This window comes from Centropristis striata, chromosome 4 (assembly GCF_030273125.1).
Source record: "Centropristis striata isolate RG_2023a ecotype Rhode Island chromosome 4, C.striata_1.0, whole genome shotgun sequence".
Taxonomy (NCBI): Eukaryota; Metazoa; Chordata; class Actinopteri; order Perciformes; family Serranidae; genus Centropristis; species Centropristis striata.
The window spans coordinates 15,097,463-15,123,674 of record NC_081520.1 but is presented as its reverse complement, the minus strand read 5'-3'; the positions used below and the strand labels follow the sequence as shown (position 1 = coordinate 15,123,674).

Genomic DNA, 26,212 nt, shown 5'->3' with positions numbered 1-26,212 from the left:
ATATCGGGGATCGGTTAAGACTGATGTCAAAATAATCGGCATTAAAAAACCTGTATCGGTCGACCACTAGTTTAAATGGCAAATTCACTTATTGAGTATATCAGGAAGACTTGAGATCTCTGATTCCAGGCTGTCACATTCCCAGGATGGTAGGATAGCAGGGAAGTGATCCTGGGAACAAATATTGAATGTGTGTGTGTGTGTGTGGGAGGGGGTAGGAAGACTCTGTCAAGGCATCACTGCAGCACCAGCTAGGCCACGCCACTGCAGACGTACCACAGGTCACCAACATCGCAGTGACAAGCCGTCACATCACATCACCCATGGCCATGTGGCTCACAGAGCTCCTGACACTGCTGTCGCCTCTCATCTACATGTCATTCTTAACCACAGAGACATTTACTGAGAAGGACTGAGGGCTACCGGAGTCACCAGAAATCCCATGCAGGAAGCATCACTGTAGCTTCCAGAGCAAAAGGGATCCCTTCAATAAATAATTTAAAGTGGGAAACTACAGGATGTGTTTAAAGTCACTGGTCGTTACACTCTGAGCAAACTGAAGAATCAGCTCCAGGTTTAAGTGCCTCATTCTGATCTCTGGCCACAGCATCATTTTTCCAATTAACTACCAGCTTTGTCTTCACTTAGTCACTGTAAGAGAGAGCGGCGATGGGCGTCCCATCATTTAACAAGCCCAGAGCAAGTCACAGATAACCATACATTCCAACTGCATATAGGCCAAGCTGCCATTGTAGTGCAAAGGCTTTAATTTAGTGTTAACACAGGCTTAAACTCTCATTGGCCCAACACCCTGTGAGTTGGAAACGCTCTTACTACTCCGCTCCACATCTAAAGTACTGAAATGAAAGGACATGATGCATCTACCATGATGACAAGTTTCTTTAAATTGGTAAATTGCATGTGCACAGCGCGCGCTTCAATGTGAGAAGCAGGAGGTAAACTATTTTCAGGCTGGGAAACTGCTTGGGGGTGTGGGAAGGTTGACATAAATCACAACATTAAAGGTTTCTTAACAGCAAAGGCTCAAGAATAAGAAAATATCAAACCCTGCAGACACCAGAGGTCACTGTGAGCATGAAAAAATAAAGGAAAATTCCTCAAGTTAGCAATCCTTGATGTTAGGATTAGTTGTTTACTGCATTACATAAGGTAAACCAGGATAAGAACAGCACTTAAACATGGCTTCTTAGAAAGTTTAGTGTTTGTTTAACACATTATGTTCCACAGATGTTTTTTAGTCTATCACATTTAAAAAAAAATGTAACAACTACTGAGGTAAAACTAGCACAAAATTAAGGGGAAAAAAAGTACAATCTGCATTTCCAGCTTCTCTGCTAACAAATCCCTTGTTAAACAGGTCTAAAGCTCTCTGTGAATGTTTGTACCCTTAAAAGGCCATTGCCATACAACCACAAGTACCTTTTTCCCAGCAACCGTCAAACACAAGGCCTGCCTCCGGTCATGCCACAGGAAAAGGCCCATAAGCAGGGAACAAGTTCCCTTCCTGTTTTCAAAGACGATTCCTATGGCATGCAGAGCCGTTTCCTGCTCGCTAGGCTCATTTCACCATCTCAAACATCTGGCTGCTCTTCAGCATGCAGCTGCAGCACGGTGAGAGCCAACAGTGCCACTGCTGAGTTGAGCAACACAGTCCTGAGTCTTTCCAGTCATAAGTCTGGCCACTAGAAAGAAAACCATCATTTAGCTTCCCTGGGTAATGTGAGGTACACCACAAGTGAACAACTATTGATGAGACAATCTTTAATTGTATCGTATTTAGTATGAGGTGTTTATGTCATATCACTCTGCATTATGAATTCCTTGATGCTCCCTTTCAAGCACAGTTACTGCTATTCCAAATCAGGAAACAATATTGGTCAATATCCGATGTGATTGCAGCAAAGTGCTCTTTGACAGCATTGCTGTGGCGATTTCCCAGTGAAACAAGGATCCATTTTATATCCCGTGGGAAACCTGGGCTGAGTGGTTAATGCTGTGCTAATGCTGCTTCACTCAGCCAGGTCTTGATAAGCCTCATGCTTTTAGAGAGGGGAAACACATTTAGTGTTTTAAACCGCTTCAATGGAGAAAGCTTGGATAAATCCACTAGTTGAAAAGGGTATACTTGTTGAGTTTTGTCATCTCTCTCAGCTTTCACTTAAATTACACACACATGCATTAGAGCGGCGAACAGCCACGCTAATCTGCACTCATGCTCTGAAACAATCCACTGCTAGTTCGGTTTGAAAAGGGACTGCTGCAGCTAGAAAGTAAGAAGAAAAAATAAATGAGTGGGAAGCTTTGTTTGACTCCCACTCCTATCAGTTCTGACATTCCAAATAAGGTCTGTGTAGACCGGTGCTGGCAGAGACGGACACAGAAAACACTGCAGAGCTCTCACAGACTCCAACCAAGGAAAAAGTGTGTGTGTGTGTGTGTGTGTGTGTGTGTGTGTGTGGTGGGGGGAGCATTGGGGATCATGGTGCAGAAAATATGTGACCTCTAAAAATGTATCATCAGCCTGACATTTCCCAGAAGGACAAAAACAAAACATCACATGATACTTAGATATTAGTTGAAAAACAAACAATTCAGTTAAATTCAAAACTGTTGGCCCTGATTCTGTAGAGCTGCGGCCCAGAGAACAACTGGTATTCACACTATTGAGACTGGTGAAAAGCCTTAGGATCACATCTGACTGCCACAAAAAAAGACAAAGGAAGAAGCCCAGAGGAATCAGGAGGAAAGGCAGTAAATTAATAGCTGCACTAGATAACTGCTGGTATGAAGTAACCACCGAAACAAAGAAGTTATGAAACATACTGTCATGTAGGTTTGCCTGGGTTTGGCTGAGTTTCTATATTCCTCTTAAAAGTAACAATAAATCAGTATTGTTTTAATTAAATTATAACAATATGAAAGGACTTGCCCTTAGTGATAACTACATAGAGCAGGGATGGGCAACTGGAGGCCCGGGGGCTACATACGGGCCGCACCCTCACTTGAAGTGGCCCTCAGTACAACTACATGCATTTGAGCATGAAATCTTAAAAGTGTAGTGTAACAATGCACAAAATTACTTCTTGCCATTAATGTTGGGCTGCTGTTCTTGCACTGAAAAAAAATCACAGTAAGTGGTTAATTTTTTATTTGCTTCAGACCTTTTGTATTCCTATTTGTACTGTTATACATGCATTTGAGCATGAAATATGTTAAGTTACTGCACTGTCAACATATTTAAAGCTGCTAAAAATTGTGGCCCCCTCCAGCATTTAAGTTGCCCATCCCTGACATAGAGAATTATCAGCCATCTCTACAGCTCTGCAGGTTTTTAATCTCTATTATCTCATTGTTTTGGTTACAGCACATTTACTGTTTGGATCTGTCAAACTGCTCTCATCATCCCTGTGTCCAGCAGCAGGTCGCTGTTTTCAACAAACAAGCTTGGATAAACTCCCTGAACACTACGATGCCAGCAACACACATTAGGCAAACAAAGCTGACAAGCTTTTCTAGCATGTAGAGACCAAAACAGCTGAAAGTAGATTGAGAGGCTGTTCAGACCTGGAGTGAACCTCCACATCAGTCGACTTACCACTTGTAATCAGATCTCACCTCACTCTAAATGCAAATAAACACAGGGTTAACATGTGCTTTAATATAGAGAGGAAACAAAATAAAAACATTTTTGTATGCCAACCCCGGAGTTAGATACTCCACGGGGTCTGTTGAGAATTCACCTATAGGAGTTTTGCATTAGATTGTAGATCATGGCAGAAAAGAAGCTCTGTGGCAAATAAACGTTTCTGATGCTTTCGCATTTTGTTCAGCAGGATAATCTTCATAAACAAACACCACTTTTATTATGTTTGAAGCGTAAATGCAGCCGACGACGGTAACGGTTTGCTATAGTGAACTACACCACGGTCGAATGACTTGAACTTCACTACCGTTTTGCTTCAGATGGTCTCCAACAAGCAGGATAAATTGTTTGTTTACATAATTTACCATCTACAAGAGTTTGCACGATTGCTGACAAACACGACTAGAGGCTGTAAGGTGGACTAGTGAGAAGGTTGCCATCCATATCCGGTTTGACAACGTTAAATGTCCCTGACAAACACTGTAGTCTCATTTAGCCACTGGTTAGCAACCGGCTTTTTTACTAACGCATTTTATGACATACAGCAAAATGTGAACATCTCTTCAGCTTGTGTTAACCACAGACCTTATTTCAGGCATCTAACCAAAAACCCATTCAAAATCCTCATTGAGTTTGACAGGTGAGACCCCATGGTGCTAAAATGTTAACTTACTTCCAGGTTTAAGAACTCATTCCTGTGGCACCCTATTGCTGTTGCAAAGTAAGATTACAGGAATGTCCTGTAATATTATACTACATAAATGTAAATTAGGATACATTGTCTGAACCCAAAACTATAGGATAATTGTAAAGTAAGGTGCAGAGCGTCTGGACAAAAACACAGACTATCACTTACAGTATTATGATAACCGTAGCATACAAAACACAAGAGTCACTGATTTCTGTGATATGAACATTCATTTACACACTGTTGAACCACCTCTGAATGTGGTCTGAGCATCGGATAGCAAACACGTCTTCAATGAGTCTCGAGGGTGTTCACACCTGTACTTTGAGCCGCCCACTTGTGATCTGATCACCCAGGACGCATGTTAAACAAGGTCTGAAGAGCCTCTGAATACTGGATATGACTCAGAATGGTTACCAATGTTTTAGTTTGATGTGTAAAGTCAGCAATGTTAGCACATTAGTCACTTGGTGATTATATGTGAAGAATATGTCAGTTCTGGCTCTTAATAGTTAAAAAAGAAGAAGATTAATACAGCTTTAAGTTTGGATTTGTCACTTCCTGTGCAGAGAGAGATTGGCATTTCATTTAAAGGTAACATGACTTTCTTGCTTGAAATTTAGGCAAACAAGGGCAGCCTTAAATGTAAAAATGTGTATTCTCCTGCACATGTAGAATAAAAACATTATTCCCAGAGTTACCTAAATTGCTTTCTCACAGAGCCCTGCAGGTACCGAGCTCACCACTTTCTGGGCAAGCGGTGGCTCTCACAGTGGCAGGGAGAGTTCAAGGTTGCAGCAGAGCCTATGTCTCTGAGCAAGTTCCTGCACGCAGCCAGCTCTTGTGTGTGTCTGTGGGCCTTGTGAATCAACGCTTTAGGTCTTTTTACATGTCGCAGCTGGTGAGAGAGAGACACAGTGTGCTCTCAGGTAATCTGTCCAAGTGGAAAAAAACAACTTTCCCATGATGTGATCACTGCCATTCATTCAAAGTTAAGGGAAAGCACCAAGCAACCATAGTGATTTCAAACTGATTAAGAGGATTTGTGCTGATAAAGACACTTGTGGAAAGAAATGTTCGCCTAAGCATGCTATCTTATCCAAAAATAGTCCATAGCAATTAAAAGCAGATCCTCTGTACCTACAGTGGCATCTGGTCAAGTAAACATCTAGTCCGTTGCTTGGAAATAGAAAAACTGTTTTCAATGTTTTTGTCAGTGGGTTAGAGTCCCGCAGAAACCACTGTCAACATATACTACAGCCACAGACTTGTCTTAATTATGCCCGATTTAACACACTAAAGTGCATTCAAAAAGCATGTCTACTATGAAAAATACAACTCTGCTACTACTCCACTCGAGTACACAATAAATGGACAGTGAACCCTCAATAGTGATGAGGGACTTGCAGCCATGTGGCTATCATCACAGCATCTGCTAAAGGAGGAGGCAAAGAGTCTGGCCATGCTCCCTCTGCCCAGTCTGTAATGGGCTGTGGAACAACAGTACCTCACTGGACAGAGGCTGTCATATGGCAGCTATAAACCGGCAGATTGCAGTGATGCTGCAAGTTGGACAAATTGGATTGGAAAGTAGAAATACAAGTTAATCAATCTTTCACTTCACCAGTTCCCCAGCTAGAGTAATGTTGTTACTGGGGGCTGAGCAAATCTGATCATTTTATAGATTAACAAGTAAATGCGTTTCACTTTAGTTTAAAATGCAGCAGTGGCTCAGGTTACCTTTGTATGCTGTTGGTAGAAATGCCATTCCCAAAAAAACAGGATACTTATAGTGCCGGTGGGTGTGTTTTGGGATACATTATACATTATGTTGCTGTCACATTAAATTATACCCTGTTAGGTCAAGGTTGTGTACATGGAACTATCTGCATTTCCATCCCAGGATATGATATTTGGTCTAGGTGGAAGAGATTATCCCGCTTGCTTGTGTGGATTTCACAGCTCAACTGGCAAGGCGTCCCTTCACTGACTAGACAGCTGTTTTTTTCCCTCGCTTTGACTACTTCAGGCAAAACAGATGAGCTTGGTGATTCAAACTCAGCCAAGGCAGCACAATAGAGGGGAAAATTCCCTCTTACCAAGGGAATTAATTCACTGGGAATGACAATGAGGACAAACACTGATAAACACAAGTGTCTGTATTTTAGTATGTGCTTTTAAAAGTTGTTCTGGCATAATGTCTCAACTATTGAAAAGAGAATTAGGCAGAAAACATAAATATTGTATATTCTGTATTCTGTAAGGTCAGCAGTGCATTAAAGTAAAACAAAACGTGTTCAACTATATAACGGAAACATTTGCATTGATGTTAAGGACATGATATCAAGTTTATTATCCAATGACAAGGACAAAATAACAGTTTCAGACTTGCCCATTTGACTGTGGAGGTATTAGGAGAACTGGTTACTGGACCCAGAAATGGCACCACTTCAGTCAAATTGCTCACTTGGCACATACACCAAAAAGGTTTTCCCCTTCGGGCTTAAATCTACGTTATGTGGCACACCTTAATATGTGTAAAAGTGCTTTCCCACTGGCAGGGGCTGTATCTGGGATATTTTGGCTTGACTTTTGTACAGTGGGAGAAAGTGCAATCACCTCTAGGTGGTACATGTCAAAATTGCAACCACATTGTTTGCCTGTAGGAGGCAACGTCATGAGTAAAAGCTTGTTAGGTGCTTCTACTTGTCCCAGCAAACAAGCTCAATTATTTTAACTAATACTGCGATTACTATCTCCTAATTGTCCAAGCACTCCCCTTTGAGGAGAAGTAGGAACATTTTTTTTTAAATTGAAAAAAGGAATAAAAATTTAGACCAGTTTATGTTCAGAAATCACGCAATAACACAATTTTCTAACAGCTCCTATCTCCACTTGTATGTACATATTTCTTTCCACAACATAATTTATAAGATTTCAAGGATATATATATATGAATAAATCTATATTCTTAAATTGCCATCTAGTTGTAAGGCTGAAGTTTAAGATATTGTCAACCAATATATATTATAAGGTATTAGCAAGTATACTGTTACAGGGCAGTTCTTCCAGAAAATATTATACAGTACAAGCAAAAATCTATCTCTGATCTTCAAGGACACACCCCGCCCAAATAGACTACCTAAGCAATCTGTCAAGTGAAGTGAACAAGGACGTGAAGTTAGGAAAGAGTAGGCTACAATTAATTCATCACATCTGACCATGCCTGTGTGAAGCTGAACCACAGAACACCATGCTGTTAGGTTATGGCATAAAAAGGCTGGCTTTGTTGCCGGATGTGGGAAAAACATCCAATAGACTCTAAAAAAAGCACAGGAAGGAAACTGGGGGTGGGGTGGCAGTGAGTAGCAATGGGGGTGTGGTGATGGAGAGTGGGAGTGAGAAAGGAATGTTCTCTTCACTCGCTTTCTCCCTCTTGTTATCATGCATACGCACACATAATAACCCCACTTTCTCACTAACAGCTATGAAAAGAATGCAGCATCACAGTTTTTCCTCTGTTTGCAAAAAGGCAGGAGAATGAGCCTTTACTTGCTTAATAATCGTTTGCCATAAATTCAGTCCAATAACATTTAAACTGACCTTATTACAGGAACGACTCCCTCTGACTTTGTACTTACAGTATGTGATTAAGTGTTTTTAGGTATCTCCAACATCAAGAATAGAGATTTTTTTTGTGCTGGATGCAGTAATACTTCTCATTCTTTGGAGAGACAGTTAGAAATTGATTAAGAGTTGATTAATGATCATTGAGAAGCACCACTTCATTGCATTCTCCCCTCCTTGTGCCAAATATAGTTTGATATGACGCAAGTTTGTTTTTGAGATCAACTTAGCTATCTTATGTTTAGTTAAAGCTGTCCCCGTGGAGACCACTCATGCCTCGGGTTAAAGGTCAGCCAATGGACTACACATATGTTCTGTTTTTACCCTAACTTTTTACCCTAACCCTATTTTGGTGCGATATTTTAACCATTCATGGCAGCTGGATTCTCATGATATCACAAGATCACATGAGAATCACAAATCCATCTCGTCAGGCTTCAAGTAATGCGTTTGCGTCTAAACAGACAGTTTTTTGACCAATCAGTGTCCTGTGAAGAGCTACTGGCGGGTAATGATGTGTGTAATGATCGGCAACGACACGTGGCAACGTTCAACACAACACTAGCGAGGGTGATGTAGACTTTGATTGAGAGATGCCTTCATGACCACTCGGTTAATTTTATCTTATTTAATTTTACTGTTCTATTGTTTTCTACATCTCTTTGGATTGTGTTCTCTATTTATTGTTGTGCAGAACTTTGGAAACATTGTGTTTGCTAAAATTGTGCTATATAAATAAAGTGGATTGGATTGGAGAGATGGTTCATCCAATCACCTGCCAAGTGTTTTTTCAAAGTACCTCCCCTTTTTCCAAACTGTTTTAAATAATAGCTTCTCAGATAGTTCTGTGCACCAAACCATCTGACAGCATCAAGTTGGTGACATCTAGGGCTGGCACCTTCTGATTGGTTGGCCAATATAAGGGCCAGACATATATATTGGTTGACTGATATGATTGGCTGATATCAGCCTATGAAAGGCCTATCAGTATATATGCTGTCCAATATGTGCTGTTATTAAAACTTTTTTTACACAATAATAATGCAGAAAATGTAGCTTGACGTGATTTAGTCAAGTTACTGAACAGTAATGATGTTTATTAAGGTATTTATTTTATTCCTATTTATTCTTAATTTTCTGTTATCATTCATATAATTGGCTGGTAATGTTATTCATATTATAATGTATAATAATGTATAAAAATGTAAAAAAAAATTGACTATATTAGTTATTCATTAATTTCCCCCATTCTAAAGTCAGTATCTGCATTGGTCTCAAAAATCCCATATCGGTCGGGCTCCAATCAATATTATGCAATTTTCTGACCAGTAAGATAGTCACTGGTGTTACTTTCATAAGGTCGTGTGCCACACAATCGATTTCTTGAAGAGTATAACCCCAATTCAAAAAAGTTTGGATTCTATGATAAACTATATCCTAATAATTTAATACAGTACAAAGACCAGTAGACTATTTACATTTTACACAGCATCCAAACTTTTTTTTAAACAGGGATGCAGGTAGAATTTCTGTCTTAGCCTTATTGATATTCTATTCAAGATATGGTGCCCTATTTGATTTAACAGCAGCTCCCATGTAGCTGTAGGATTCACCTCCTTAATTGCTTAAGACTCCTTCTTATCTTCTGGAGGCAACATTCATCACCTGGCTTTACCAGATGGACTTAACATGCTTTGTACTTTTAGAGAGTGGAGAAAATTAGATTTAGAAAAAATGTAAACAATTTAGGAGAATTAGTAGAACTTTCTATAACAGCATGAGTTTACAGAGGCCTTTCAAGAAAGCGGAAGAATGTGAAAATGAAAGCCCTTACGGAGATAACAAGAATCACCTCCCTGAACTTCCCCTTTTTTAAGAATGTTTTATTTTCCCTTTAAAATAAACGTGATAACCATAGAAACGGCTGTGCCCAGTAATGTAATCCAGTACAACATAGCAGTGTATTTATCAGATACTTTAACTTCAGGATCAGAGTCTCCTAGCTGCCATTAATGTTGAAGTCAAGACGATAGTTACAGTTGTGTTTACACAACTTAAACGATTTGGCTGGCATTAAGGAAAAACTTTAACTAAAATTTGAAAGCTGAGGGCAAATATGTCCTCCCATCCATCCTGCAGGCACACTCAGTTAGTGTCTGCTGCACAATTTCAGTGTGGGACTCCATGTTTCTGCTCAATATCCCATCATCATAATCCCTTCACGGTAGCAAAACACATTTCTCTCACTTGCCATGCAAAGGGCACACAGTGTTTACTTTGTCAAACATTATGCATGCTTCATTACATTTTAGAATCAGCCATTTGTCTCATTTGCATTAGAAAAACTGTCTATGTTGGCCAGTCAAAATCCTTCATTATGACATCCGGATTTGTCTTATTAACCCTTTATCAGGCGAAGAACTATATCTTCAGCGGATATCTAAAATGAGTAATAAGTGAGTAATAAATAAAATAATATTTCGAGAACAAAGCAAATTTACTAGATTAAAGTGGCAAATCTCCAAGAAAAAAAGTTGCAGATTTAAGAGATTTAAAGTGGAAAATCTGCACGAAAAAAGTCGCAGATTTACAAGAAAAAAGTGGAAGTGGAATCTTGCAGATTCACCACTTTAATCTCATAAACTTTTTTCTCAAAATATTACCCTCCTTCCCCTGGTCTGTATGTTTTTTTTTTTTTTTTTACACATTCTGGCAGTATGTAATATCCTCCAATATTCTCTAGGGTTGAAATTTGGAATTTGCAAGTATTTCAATGAGTGCCCTATTAAGGGTGAAGAATTCAAAAATTGCCTTCAACTTCAAGGTTTTTGAACCTTATTTTTTATTTGAACAAAATGCATTACTTTTAACTAGGTAATTGAAATGATTGGAATGAGAACATCATAAACTCATTAAGCCGATGGCTTTCCAATAAATGCCATGATCAGTACAGGCTGCAATTAGTCTAAAATAGCCACCAACCATGCAGCACCACTGTCACTGTTAGGCCTGCCTCCTGTTAGAAAACAGACTGTAGATGATTCAACAGGGCAGATAAAGAGCAGAGATCGTCCCCTGGTTTCATCTCCTGTGTGCTGTAGATTCAACAGCAGTGTCTGTGTGCCTCTAGGTAAGGTGGAGAGAGAGCAGGCGCCAGAGTATAGCTGAGCACCGTGACACCTCACCACAGCAGAGCACTAACACAAACATTCCAGCTGCCACTTCTCAGCCTTATTGGCAAAGCTGAGGCAAGAAACAAGACCATCTATGTTCCTCCTCTAGACCCGGATCTGATGTTCTAGACAGGCTGGTCTCGCAGTCTGAGACATTTGAATTAGGATTAGACAGCTGTGGGACTTTGAAGGCTGATATAGCACCAGTAGCCTATCTATATTTTCTAAGCATATCATATCATATCATACTATGAATGAAGCTGATAAAAAAAATTACAGTTTATTATAATTTTCTTGTAATATACTGGTTATAATATTATTGTAGGTGCCCTAGGAGTGGTTAAGTACTTCAGAATAATTTTAATTCATGAATGAATATAATTTGGATTTGATATTGGTTCCATGATTTATTGCAGTTAAAAATGTTAATACCGGTAAGTCATATTTATAGTTTCATTTAATGATTGCGCTGTTATTGTTGCTCACAAGCATTGATATTTCAATTGGTAACGTTATTACTAATTACTGTGAGGTAGATATAAATAAGAAATGGGTTGCTGTGGGAGGTACGGTGTTTTTCAGCAGGTTAGCTATAGGTGGATGTCTGGAGAGCGTTTTTTCTGACCGTGTTTAAAACAGTTTGTGGATTGCGTTCAGACAAAATACTTACTAGAGGAACGTGTATGTTTTTGCTTTTTGTATTTTTCATCAATAAATATGTAAAACGAACTACTGTGGAGGACACTCTTGTTTTGAAGAAAACACGTAAGCCTTAAGCTCCTGTGGACTCAAATGTGTTTTATTCGAAAAACCTACAATTACTGTATTCATTTGGGCAAGAAATTAGTGTTCAAATGACGAGACGGCTAACAAGCCAAAACAGTTTAACTAGATTATCAGACACTTAATTGGGAGGTTAAGCCAGAAGTGAACTCACAACTAGTGATTGTTATAATCCCTTGCAATAGAAAACAAACATTAAATTATGATTATGGCTGGGTATCTTTTAAAAAAATGGCTATGAGTACCAATATTAGTAGCCTGAAAGAGATAACAATACCACCAATACCATGAGTACTTCATGCGATACGAATGGAAGCATTCAGTTGTGTAAAATGTCACCACCACTCCTTACCTTGTAAATGATTTTTACATAATACATCAATGATGTTTACACTGAAAATATTTTGAAGCGACGCATCTTTTTTTTAAAAATTGATCAAATACTGGCGGGTGAGCGAGTGTGCACAACGTCAGCAGCTGATCATAAAGAAGGAAGCATGGCTAATTATGCACATCGTCTCCGCTGATCATAAACATAGTGATCGTGAATTAACTGGCATCGCTAACAGTGCACAGAGTGCCCGGCGCTTGTTGTAAACAAACAGAGATCGCTAAGTGAACACCTCCTGGAGCAGCAGCACATACACACTGTACTGCTACAGAGCTAACTGTTAGCCTATTAGCAATTTGCAGACTGGACGCTAAGGGGTTAACATCCCCTCTGGCTCCTGCTGCAGCAGGGAGAGACTGCTGCAGGTGGACTGTGACGCTTCAACTCATTCTTACTCTTCTTCGTTAAAGAGAGAAGGAAGGAGTCTCCAATAACACCAGTAAAAGTAGCTGGATTTGTCTCCAGTAGCTTTCTTGAAAAATAGTCGCTAAGTGGCACTGAAAAGTCGCTAAATATAGCAACAAAGTCCCTAAGTTGGCAACACTGCTTTACTGGCTTTTACAAATGGCACGTGTTGTTGTCAGGTAGAGTACTATGTCACATCCCGCTTAGTGATCTATCCAATCAGTAACCAGGCTTTTTCAGGGGAGAAAAAAGGCCCTGCTCTTCAACAGGGATGAAAAAAGTCCCGGCAAAAGTCCGCTCCGGACGGCTCGTATCCAAATTAGGGCCGTTTCAGCGAGTGAGACTCGCCTCATTCTGGGTATTGGGCAGTAGTGGAAACAGCCCTAGAGACATCACTTTTGTTATTGATGGAGTTTCCTGAATGACAAAGTCTCACTTAATGCTAAAGTTATGCTAACTATCAACTGCTGCTAACATTAGCAGTTGTGAGTCAGTTAGCTGTGCTGCCAGAACTGCTCGAAACACCGGGGAGTGTTGATGTTTACCAGGAGCTTTGGACCGCAGGGAGGAGGAAGTTTTAATGCTGGGGCCTGGGGCAACGATGACGCCGTCACGCCTGAACCAATGATGTCATTTGTTTTATTTAAAAAACAACATCAGCTCGGTATGCTGGTTTAACTCCAATTCTAGTGCTTATGTTAGGACAGTGTTCACTTTGTGCGTTTCGCCACATATTGTTATTGTCACTGCTGAGACAGAAAAAGGGGCATGCATATTAAACACTTTCTTCAGACGAAAAGAAGATGAAAAAAAGGAGATGTCAAGGACTAGAGACAAAAAACTGTAACAATCTATACTTGGGCTGAATATTCGATTAGTTCCCGACATTCATTTCTAAAACAATGTCAGCGCCATCATTTCAGACATGGAAACATTGTTTATGTCAACTGCCTTTGTGACTTTCACCTTTCATATATTTCACATCTATAATATTCCCCCAAGGACATCTGTAGCAAAGAACAGAACATTACCACTATGCAAATGGAGTTGAACTATGACTTAGACCCCAGAGCACAGGAGCGGGAGGGAGAGGAGAGAAGAAAAAGTGAATGCTTGTGCCTCTTTTCAGCACTCCGCAACTCTGGAGCCTGGGAACTTCGGCAGCTTGGCCGGGCTCTGAGAAATATCCTGAGCTGTAATGTAAACATGTCTGAACTCTGATCTAGCATGGCCCTCCCCTCCCCCCTCTCACTTTAACCCAGAATTCTGTGCAACGGGTTTGCCAGTGACATCGGGAGCCCACTTTCTCATTTCCTGAGCGGGGTAATGACCCTGGGGAGAATAGGCTGTTTGAAGTCCTGCAAAGAAAGCTGCTTTGCTCTGAACCCAATTGTTCCTCAGCAGAGGAGCGAGGTGGCTGATTACATTCGGCTTCAAATGGTTTTGTCTGATAAATAAATCTTTTTGTGAACCCATAAAGCCAGACTGGAGTAAAGAATTTCAGCAAGGTGAAGACATAATGTTAACAGAGTAACACATAAAGTGGACATCCACACCCAGTTCTCCTTTGGCAACTGTGATAATCAGATCTGTTTACAACAGCAGCTACAACAAGTCCAGGAAACTCTGACATATCAGGTAGCTGATTGCCAGATAAGTGTGAGAACAGTTATAGATAAGCTCCTGTTTATCCAAGCATCGCACAGCTGTCAGCTGAAAAACAAAACCTTCACAGTTGTCAAGTCGCCGCACAATATGAATGCTAAAATGCAACAGAAACCATTAATACTGAGTTGAACAAATGTCTGTTTTCAAGGCTTTGTCCTAAACAAGGCAGCAAAGTACTGCTTGTGTTTCGTTGTGCATGCAATTTGTCCACTCAATTCACCTCCCATGCACTGCACATAAAATACACCTGAACATGCTTGTTCCCACAGGGTTCCAGTTTCAGCACTGGGTAGCAAAGCACTTGTGGAAAGACACTCCAAGGCACTACCCTCCACCCCCTCCCTCCTTTCCACACAATCCTGCCCTCTCTTCAATTAAGTCAAGCAGGAAAAACCTGACAAACCTCAAAGAGCTCTCTCAGCAGAAGAAATCACATCAGGCATGAACGGCTACCTCTACAAGGCCCCTCTGAAGATACAGATGTACATAAACATGGTCCTTTCTTGCTAAGTGATTGCCCCAAGCTTCACATATATTTTTATGTCTAAATTCCAGATGATGAAAAGCCTTGAAAAAACATGTTTCCTGAGTAAAAATGGATTTAATAGCTACGATAGAGCACTAATATATTAGTCCTCCTAAAATTCCCCACTGAGTTCAGTGGCACAGATGAGGTTTTTTTGTGTCTTGAGGTCCACATAATGCTTGAAATTCAAACAAAGTGCTGGCAACAACGGGAAGCATGCTGAAAGCACAAATCAACAACAAAGGGATACAGTGGGGACTCTCTAATCCAAACCCCTTGGGAATGGAGGTATTTCAACCCAGTGAAATGTTCACTTGGATGAAACACTGAATAGTGGGGTAATTCATATTCAAAACATGAAATGAGAATCCACGCTTATTCACAAGAGTCTATCGCAAGAGTCTAATTTGCAGTTGGAGTATCGGCAAGGAAATTGTGCAGCATTTTTGGAAATCATCTTCATATTATATGAACTTATCGGAACGCAGCATGAGAAAAATGAATAGATACATGTCAAGCTCTAGCTAACTTGTACTTTCTTATTGCCTTATTTGATTTCAATTAATAGATTAATCCTGCAGGGGTACAAAATGTAAGAAATGGCCATCACAGTTCCCCAGAGACTACATCTTCAAATTGTTTTAAACTGTTGTTTAGAACAAATGTAAAAAAAATGACAAATATTTAATATACAGCAATGTCAAAGACAAACTAGCAGCAAATTCTCACATTACAGAGGATAAAACCTTTTATCAAAATTGCTGCTGATTAATTTTCTATTGATCAGCTATAATGAATTGTTCCAGCACCAGACATCACATTATACTTGTTTTTAATCATGTGAGAATAAACAATGCCAAACACATATACATGACCTGTTATTCATTACTCCACTGGGTGTAAATTAGCAGAGTGGACACAAAAAAACAACACAACCTGCACCACCAGGGAGGAGATATTGCAAGGTTGATGCTGATCATGTATTTTCTACAATGTTAACGCTGCGTCTGAAGGTAAAGCTGTTACCTTGCAAGCTCTGCTAGAGGCCACGGACCACAGCCAAGGACAGCTAGCAGATGTCTATAGAGGAAAGGCTTTTAACCCGGGACGGACAACAGTTCCAGTACAACTACAGGCTAAATTTACCCTAAAGGCCAGGCTGTTAGACCTGGCCCACCTGGACTGTCAGAGGCCTATGTTCCTGAGAGCATGTACCCACTTATATTGTATTATCCCTTGAAGACCGAGGATGAGATGGGTCGACTACATGATTTCGGCAGCCTTCTTCAAAGACGGATACAGCCTTCCCATAGACTGCTGAATAAAACATGAGGGGTGTGCGGCAGGGTGGGTTGTGTGTGTGACGGGTGGTTGAGTGGGGGAGTGAGGAGAAGTAAGGGGGGGGGGGGTTCTTAAAACACCACTACTAGACATACTGTAACAGATGATCCATGAATGCCTTTGATTTGACACACATCCTCACTGCCCTGCTGGGTGCCTGATTTATATGTTCTTTGTTTTCTTATTTTTTGTGGTGTTTTTTTGTCTCTGTGTGTTTCTTATTACCATGGAAGTTGTTAACAAAATCTAAATTAGTCCAGAAAAGAATGAAAGTGTGCTCATTTCAGGAGGAGAAGGCAATGCAAATCTTGCCAGGTACCGAGATGTCCCAGATTCACAGAGCACTATTTCTAACACGTTGCTGCTGCTTCGGCACGACACCACATTTGCTGAGCTTAGTCTGTTAAAGACACATTATACTAAATTTACTTTTTTTCCCCACTACAGATATGACATTAAATGTATCGTTTAATCAGAATATGACAATATTTTTACATGAATAATATCAATTTATATTGATCTTTGAACTTTACAATCAATAAATGATCAGCAATGATATCTCAAACACTCAGAAACTCACACCAAAACAGTCTAGATTGATAAAAAGCACTACAGGTAGGATAAATAAAATATATTTTTAAGCTTTGGGGTGAACTGCCCCTTTAAGTTAGCTTTCATTTTATTGTTCTCCATCATTCATTAACATAACTTAGCAAAGAGAGCTTTTACTGTGCAAAATGTCTCATAGTTCTTTACTGGGAAAATCCACTGGTGCACAGGAAGTGATGCATGCTTTCTGACATTAACAACATTGTTTGGAACTAGGTAGTCAGCAACAGCTACGGTGGCAAAACAGACAGGGGAAAGAGAGCCACAATGATTGCTTAGTGCTAAAGATGTCCTCAAAATAAAAAATAGAATCACTTACATAACCACTTAACCCTTTTAGGCCTAAAACACCTGTAAAAAATGCCTGTAAAATTATGGGCGATTTTAAAATAACCCCCTAAAACCTGAAGTTTTTCTGGAAGTGTCAACGCCTACTAAATAATCGATTTTTCAGCCTCTGTAGCAGACAGAAATGAAATTCAAAAAGTATTTGAGAGCTTATAGCTGTTATATCTGAGCTCCCTCCGCTATAGTCGCCTTCCGCCATAATTTCAAAGTTCTGGAAAAGTCCCATGTTGCATTGCATACACAACATGTATTCTGATGCATGTTGCATCTGGTGGAAAAAAACTACAAATACTACAAAACGACGTATCCGCTTTCCCGACTTTAATGGTAGATTAACGCAACAGCGCCCCCAGTTTTAATGGTAGAAATGCAGTAATGCTTTCCCGGCTTAAATGGGTTAGAGAACCAGTGTGTAGAATATAATATTCATAACTATTATTTGTGTGTAATCACCAAAAATCTCACCAGATGTGGTGGTAAAAACCTGCCAATTCAGACAGATTTAACCTCCACTCCCACTATCTAGTTTGGGCACCATCAACGCATCTGGGGCTAAGCACCACCCAACACGATTGATTTAAAGAAATAAAAAAGAAATTTTTGGAATGTTTGAAAGTATGTAAAGTAAACAAGTTACTTTCATATCTACATAGGGAGCAAGTCTTCTTCCACAGAGCATGCTATTTTGCTGTTCTACAGTAGCCTAGAATGGACAACCCAAACATAAGCTTGGTTGCAATCTAAATCCTACACACTGTCCCTTTAAAATGTAATTTGGACATCATACTTAAACTAATGATTTGTTGAAGATTGTGGCATATGCCATCATGAAATTGGATGATAATAAAAGCTGCAGTTTGATTGAAAATTCATATCTTTAGTGGACGCCGTCATTAACTCAGAGGGATTGAAAAATAAAGCTCTTTTGAGAAATGTCAGTCATCATTGAACTTTTGTTTCGTGCTACTTAAAAATCTGGTGTCTGGGTTGGCTACCAAAAGAGGAGCTTGTTGAAGCTTGTACCCCGCTCTCCCTCGAGGACATAGCAATCATGATCACAAAATTTATGTGAAGCTAAGATGTTTAGAACGCATGTATGCTGATGTTATCATAAAACTATGTTTACTGGGGAATAGAGACATTCATTTCATGGACGATTTAGCCAGAAGATGATACTGTAGCTATTAAGCAAGTCAGAATCAACATACTGTCCAAACAAATGTCATCCAGAGGCAGTAATTTCCTGGAAACTGACAAGCCACAGCATAGCTTTGTGCGTGATATTAACCTACTATTTCCCCCTTCCTTAAAGACAAGCTGTGCTTGCTTGTATATAGTTGGTGCTAAAAATTTATGAACTGCCCTCGGATATGACTGTGGAATGTCCAGAACATAATGTTACATGGCCCTAACCTTTATTACACAAGTCAGTAAATCTGGCTGATGTGTATCAGTTAGAAAGCTGCTGTCGTGCTTCTCTGAACAAAATGTAATGATGATCTCTCCGTTTATGTGGTGTCAATCAGTAGACTTAACACAGAAATGTATGGATGGAGATAATATCCACTGTGGAAACATGTTATGCCTGAAATGAATGTGGCAATACTGGAATAAAGTAATGAAAAAGGAACCATTTAATACGCAAATATTATCAAATGACTTAACTTCAATCACACTGCTCAACATTAACATTATTTTGCTTAAAGAAAACTATTAATTTATATTGACCTATTCTCTAGAATTAGTCAAGTCTTTCAATCTGGTTTGCAGCATTTTTACAAATAATTATTGTATTTTAAACAAGTTGGGATCCAGTATTGTAAACTGTCAAACTGCCAAACACCATAATTATACTAAAACAAACTATAATTAATACATGACACATAACTGAAAACCTCATGAAAACAGTGTGTAACATTTATTTCATTCTCCACTTAGGTGTTTTTTTTAAATATAAAAACTCACACTTCCAATAACAGAGGACATTTTGAATACATATTCCACATCCTAAATTGCACTATGCATAAGTAGAATTGGATTGTGGCTGTGTTTAAGGCATATCTTGGAATGAGCACTAATCCCAAATAGAAGGAGGAGATTAACAGATGGCTTTACTACAGTATATGGAGGCCTATCTTAATGTCTTTTAATCAGAGCACTATGAGCTGCTCCACTCATCTCACAGCCACAGTCTATACAATGAGACAAGCTTAATCACATCAGGCTTACTGTGTAGTCGTGCTGTCAATAAACAGCACCCGCAGCAATTTCAGTCCTCACTAAAGGGGACTTAAAGTAATTCAGCATTCAGACCAACTGACAGCCAGCTACTCCTAGAAGAAAAACTCTAGCCTTCCCATGATAACATGGAAGTGATCTGTGGGATGAACATGGATCCTTACTGCACCCCACTGGGTTGGGTAAGGCTGTGGGCTTCACTGTGGGTGGCCCCCATGGACCTGGGCTAATTGTTTCACATCACAGGCGAGCCAGGCTGAGATCAGACCACCGGCAGCTCTGATTCAGGCAGTTCAACAGCCAAACAGGGTATGCCAGGAAGCACTTACAGTGCACACCCTACCCCACACTCACACACATGCACACACTCCTCATCCATCATACATGACCACAAGAGAGCTCAAGGAATTTATTTTTCTCCATGCTATTTGAGTAAGCTGTCAGTCCGCCGGGCAGTCGGTAGTTGTATTTACTTCAGTGGTGATGAATTAAGAGGTGTCATTGTTGTGTTTCATTGTCAGTATTTGGCTGAACAAAATGTACTTGAAATGTAAATACATGAGGTGTCACACAAAAATTATACAATGAGAAATGATACTATCCGCATAGTGAAAGGTGAGGTGCGGTACAGGAAGTGATACATTTCATGATGCATTAAAAAAAATATTCATATTATAAAACTAATTGTCATTCTGTACCTTTGTCTTGATCAACCATAATCTGCAATTGCAGATAAATGCCACTGTGTTTTTGTTTTGCAAGCTTTTTGGTTTGTGACCCTTTAAAATGAAGCAATGTCAATATGCTACCCCCATAGTCGACCTGTTCATCCAATTCATTATGGTTTTTGTTCTTTCCTTCTTTTATTTTAATACCTTTTTAAGTCTGAAAGATGGAAATATTATCACAAAGAAAGGCTAAAATAGATAAAAGTCTTAAAGTAAATATTTTTTTCCACCCTGTAAATAATACTGCAATCCATCAGATTCATCTTACAACCCTTTTTTGCAGGTCCGAAACCCCAAGTTGGAAACATGTGATCTGTCAACAAAAGTACAACCAACTGCAGTTGCCAATTCTGACCTTTTGTACAGCAATGGAGTTGTGCCAAACACATAAAAGCTTAAAGAGTATTTTGGCATTGTGCCTTTTTGGGCAGCTCACAGTAGATAGTAACAGTAAACGTAGGGAGAGAGAAAGATGACAAAAGACAACGATATCTGGTCATATTAGCACAGGGGACGATCCGGTAACATGGTTTCTTATTTAACCCACTAGAGTCCATGAAAGCACCGGCACATGACTTCTTCATGACGTGAAGACATAAAAATGAGGCAACGTTGAGTCTTGCCATCAGCTTCCCTCTAAAGTTCTGGCTTTAAACTCCATGCCAGATTTTTTTGGGATTATATTCGGCCAAGTAAATCCAGAGATAATGTCAAATATGTTTAGTATAAAAATATAGAACTAGAGATTATCCTCATTTTACCTGTCGTAATATTTGCAACCTGTATTCATATTTGCAACATTTAAAATTCTGTGTTTTGAAACATAATTTTCAAGATCAGATTTTATGTTTTCCTTTGTTTCTTTTGGGTTCAAACTTTTTTTTCAAGTAAGTCAAAGTTAAAAATTAATTATCAGGACATATAGGTGAGGTAACGCTGAAAAAACTGATGGTGAAGATTTTTTAACAGATTTCTTTTAAGGTAGTCCATTTTTTTTACATAATAGCCCAAGATTTCAGAGGGTTAAACCACTAGATGACCAGAATGCTTCACGCTCCAGCTTTTAAAAAGAGATGCTGCCATGGGGTTGACACAGAGTTGCAAGTGGGCAAACACAACAAGCAAACACATCAGCGTACAGAGCACTTTCTCTATGAGCGCATGCAGCTTTAGGCCTATAGTTACCAGATCTGTCACTAGAACAAGACTGGGAAATAACAAAATCCTCCCAGTGCACACAGCACTGTTAATCACCAGGCATCCCTCACCTACTGCTTTTTCAAGGCCTGTTTGACTTTAAGTAAACATGTGCAGGAAATGTATTCAGTGGCTCTAAACATTTATATGGGGGCCTTGTGCTTCAAACAGTTTCATGGCCAGCACATCTTTCAAGAAGGTGCTTAGTGAGCCATTTGTTAAAGGCATGATAATAGGGCATGACAATGCATGGCATGCTACATGCAGTATCACTGTTTGTTAAGCCTTTAGTTTGTGTACTCTATCTGCATCATTGATAGACAATGTAAGATGGTTGATGAATACTGATCTGATGAAACTTAATGTCTGTACATTGTAATACAGGGCTAATGTTTTGTAAACTGACCCATTTCTGAGCTGAATGTATCTACTGATACAGGTATGAAGGGGAAGATTGGTTGTGAAAAAATATGATCTAATGAATCTATGAATATCCAAAAGCTTTCGATGAGTTCACACAAGCATTATGGAAAATCATTTTCTGAGTCGTTGGATAACTAAGCTCTCATCTCTTCTTCTTCCCCATTTCTCCAATTTCATCTAAAAGAATATCCTTTGTTAATCTGGTCTCAATGAGCACCGTTGTTAAGTGCTGCTCACTCTGCGCTCCCAGCCAGTCATAATCCATTGTGTTGTTTGCCCCTAGCTTGGTGTACATTTCCATCGCAAATTCCAATGTGAACAGTCAATAACATGCACAGATGTGGCCATTGTAGAAGCCTTACTTTTTCACTTATTACTAAGAATGTAGCATGGTGAACTACTACTGCACCCCAGGACATATTTGAAACACAACTTGTGCTCTTTTTATAGCCAGAGATTATTAAAAAAATAAAGTATTTGGCTGCTAGACTTATTCTACACTCAATTTGAAAAATTCAAGAAAGAAGTCTCTGCAGTATTAATGCTGGATAGATGCCTTATAAATGTATTAAGGGGGATTTCTGCAATGACTGCTGTTCTGCTTCACCCAATCATCATGAGTTGTGAAAAACATATTAACCTCAGGGTTGATATAAACATGTACGCCAGGACTTCATTTCCTCCTCACCATCTTGCTGTACTCATCAGTTTTATGTAGAACACGCTACTCCAGAGTCAACATCAGTAAAAATGAAACAGTACATGATAATGATGTTCCCTGACCTCTTTTAGACAGTCAATATAATCCATGATGTTGTTGTGTCTTGCCTCGCACCATATTCCATGGCTGTATTTGTGCCTAACAGCATAAAAACTAAATATGTTGAAAGGTAGAAAGCTAAAGTGCACTTTCTATTAGCACTAGATCATGGAAAATCTACTTTTCTTGTATGTGAAAGTGTTGATTTAAGTTAATACAGATGCGTGGCATGTACTAGAGACTCTCCCGTGCTGAATTCTAGTGATGACAATAAATGAACTGACAGAACAATCATCGCTGCCCTTTTAGGGCTTTACTGGAAAAAATATTACATTGTTTATTTTTCCATCCAGCATCTCAAGCAAATCTAGAGCAGGAACATCTGCAAGCTTTCACCCTTTTGACATTATTGAAACACTGCTTGGGAAATAATTCATAGTCTAGATGCTGAACTCCCTCATGCCCAATGAAAGAAAACAACAAAATAAATCTCACATCTCGCTGGCTGTGCCCTTAACAGATGCCATACAGGAAGTCAGTCCTATCAGCACTAGCAGGCACACAGAAAGCCCTGCTGTGTTTCACAGTCAAGTTTCCCGACCCTGTGTTCTTTGTAAGGCTCTGTTGTTTAGGGAGAACATGCAAAGTGTACATTCCTTTATTCTCAATATCATTTTCTTAAAACTACTCATAAAAGGTCATACTGCTCTTTACTTAATATAGAATCCTTCAGAAACAAACAAATAAACTACATTGTCCTGTTAAAAAAAACACTTGTCCAATGACAGGTAGCATCCTCTTTAGAATTTGACATGTGACACAAACGAAACTGGCTTATCTGTCCTGCAAAATGAGATAACGGTGCATATTAAATGGGTTAAAAAAGCCACAGAGTGCATCTGCATCCCTCTGTTTGGATCAGCTGCACAGTAGAGATGCTGACATGCTTTGCAGTGAATGCAAAACATCCCCATGGCCCAATGACCCCAAAACAATTTCCTCTGAATGGATTGCTTTGCAAACAAGCTGTGTGATCCTGTATCATCCCATCTACATCAAGAGCCCCTTTAATCAGCAAAACCAGGAACCTAGAGTTTATTACTCTTGTTTGAAAAATTTGCCTGACTGTTGTGCAATTTGTTCTGGATGTGGTTGTCCTGGGAGGTTGGACAGAGCCGTAACTGTTTGTTCATAGAGCTATTTTTTTTAAAGTAATTATTGTGGATAACATTTTAATATATTATCACCAAATAAACTACAGCTCTCGGCAGAGTGATACAGGGCTCCAGCACCATGTAGAAGAAATGCTTGTAATATCTAATGTTTTTGTGTTGTCCTCTAAGGTTGGACACAGCCCTAACTCTGTGTTTATCAACAGTCACAGTGGAGCATTTTTGAATAATTCATGTGGAAACTGTGCTTTATATCACTGGAGAAGCACAATGACATGGTGCTCACATAGCATGCAGAAAACAATGCCTGTAATGTCTCACTATAATCTCTTATATAATGTATATTTGTGTGATACAGCATAAAATGTGATCATCAACACCTAAATGGTAAAGCCATTATGATACTTAGCACCTTTCAAATTAAAATTTCAGTAAAGGGAATTCATGTGGTTTTGCCTCCATTATTCAGCCTCTTAAGGTAATAAATTACATCAATTTACTCATTCCTCACCTGCTAGTTTAAGTGGTTTACAGCCCCACTATTGTTGTCCTGCAAGTTTGAGTACAACTTAAGCTGTTTGTTTACAGCAGCCATATCAAAATCCTCATTATATAAATAATTACATTCACCATGTCTCATCCATAACACGAGTTTTATCCTCATTATCATCATCATCATCATCATCATCATATAGCCAATGGGTGCCAACTGAACCAACTCACCGCTATGCGCGTGGAAATCTTCTGCTCGCCCTCTGAGCCCTTTTGCTCCCCGTTGGCCCTGCTGTACTCTGGAGGTTGTTGGTTCGATCCCCGGCTCCCTTTTACCTTACGGTTCGGCCCTTGGTGGACTATGTTGAGCAGGTGAAGCGTACTCTCGTGCTCCCGGTCCGAGCTCTCGGCTTGCCCCCTCTGGTAGCGGTTCTCGCAGGTGGAGTGGTGCCTCCTGCACAGCTCTATGCGGGCGCGCAAACGCTCCACGATGGCGTTGTGCAGCTGTGGAACCGCGGAGCCCCTGGAGGTGGCCACCACCGGCCCACCGCCGACCCCACCGGGCATAGCTCCTAAACCGACACCCAACATGGGTACGAAAGCCCCTGCAGCAGACTGAGCAGGGGTCGCTTCTCCCATGCCCGCAGGTCCCCGACAAGTTTGTAGAGACTGAGGTCCACTGAGCTTATAATGGACCACAGTACGGGCATGGAAGAAAACGAGACGTATGGACTGAGCTATGATCCCATGTGGAAAGAAAAATACCCCTCCGCACGCACAAAATCACTTGGGAGAAAGACGATGTAGCCTGTGATATTTGTTTAAAGATACGTCGCTCAGTTATCTCGCCAAACTGATAGAAATTATGTTAAAGATGAAAAGACACTTGCCTAAAGTGAGATAAGGTCAGTATAAAGTCGTACTAGGATCCACAGAGGCATTCAAAAGTCCCAATGTTGCAGAATTTCATTAGTGACTTCTTCCTCAGGGGTGTTACTATGTCAGCTTATAATTAAAACTGAAATGATTTACAAACATGAAAGGCTCATGGATTCACAGCTGGAATGAATTCACTCTTGCTTAACGACACGACCTCTGCTCACAGATAAATTATATTCAATATGAGTCCATTGGGTGATTCAAAACCATGGCACGCACAACTTCAGTTTCACCAACGGGTAGCCTACATCCCCACAATGGCACGTTACTTTATCTGAAATGTGCCACACTTATTTAATAGTCAAGAAAAGAGTAAGACTGTCAACTACACATTCAAAGTGAGCGACTGGTGGCTAAAATAGGAGAATCTACCAACACACAAAACCCACTAAACTTCGAGACTCACGGCATTTTTGTTTGCATTTTAGTCCTTTTCTCTCTGTCTTTTCTCTTTCCACCGGATAAAAAGGATCTGGTTGCAAATTACAAGTCAAAAACCACGCAGCCGAAACGCGGGGAGCCGTTGCATAAACCGATTGAGATCCGTCTCAAATAGTCCATTGACAATCGTTTGTCCGTGTGGTGCACCGAGGCAATAGCGGAACTACAATACACAGACCCTCATTGTATGAACATTCCTCTTCTGACATGATACACTCACAGGCTACTGATGCAGCGGCGTCCACATGCACACTCTAGTGGACTGAAGGGGGAACTGTCCTGGAGAGGGAAAACCTCTCTTTATGTTGGTTAAACATGACACTGTTGTTGCATAGACAGAAATAGGTGGTGGAGCAGTGGCAGATTGAGTTAGATATGCATGCTCTACAAAATCTTCTTATGATGGTGTTAATAGATAGCCTATATAATTGGTTTTAAAGGCACTTTAAATGTTTCTAGCAGTGTAATTACTAAAAAGGTTCAAATTTAGTGTATGAAGTATAGTGGCAGCAGACGCAAGGATAGATTTATCCAAACCTTTCATTTGATATCTCTCTACCATATTAAACTTTACACATATGAATGAGCAGCTGGATCTG

General features: G+C 39.8%; 1 protein-coding gene across 1 annotated transcript in view; it reads right to left on the bottom strand.

Annotated features, from left to right (window-relative positions):
* Positions 1 to 25,808, bottom strand: part of zmp:0000001236 (mastermind-like protein 2) — a 43,480-nt gene extending 17,672 nt beyond the window's left edge. The window contains exon 1 of the mRNA XM_059331831.1: positions 24,465 to 25,808. Within this exon, the coding sequence (XP_059187814.1) occupies positions 24,465 to 24,872 (408 nt within the window). The 5' untranslated portion in view covers positions 24,873 to 25,808. The remainder of the gene's footprint in view (positions 1 to 24,464) is intronic.
* Positions 25,809 to 26,212: the final 404 nt, after the last annotated feature.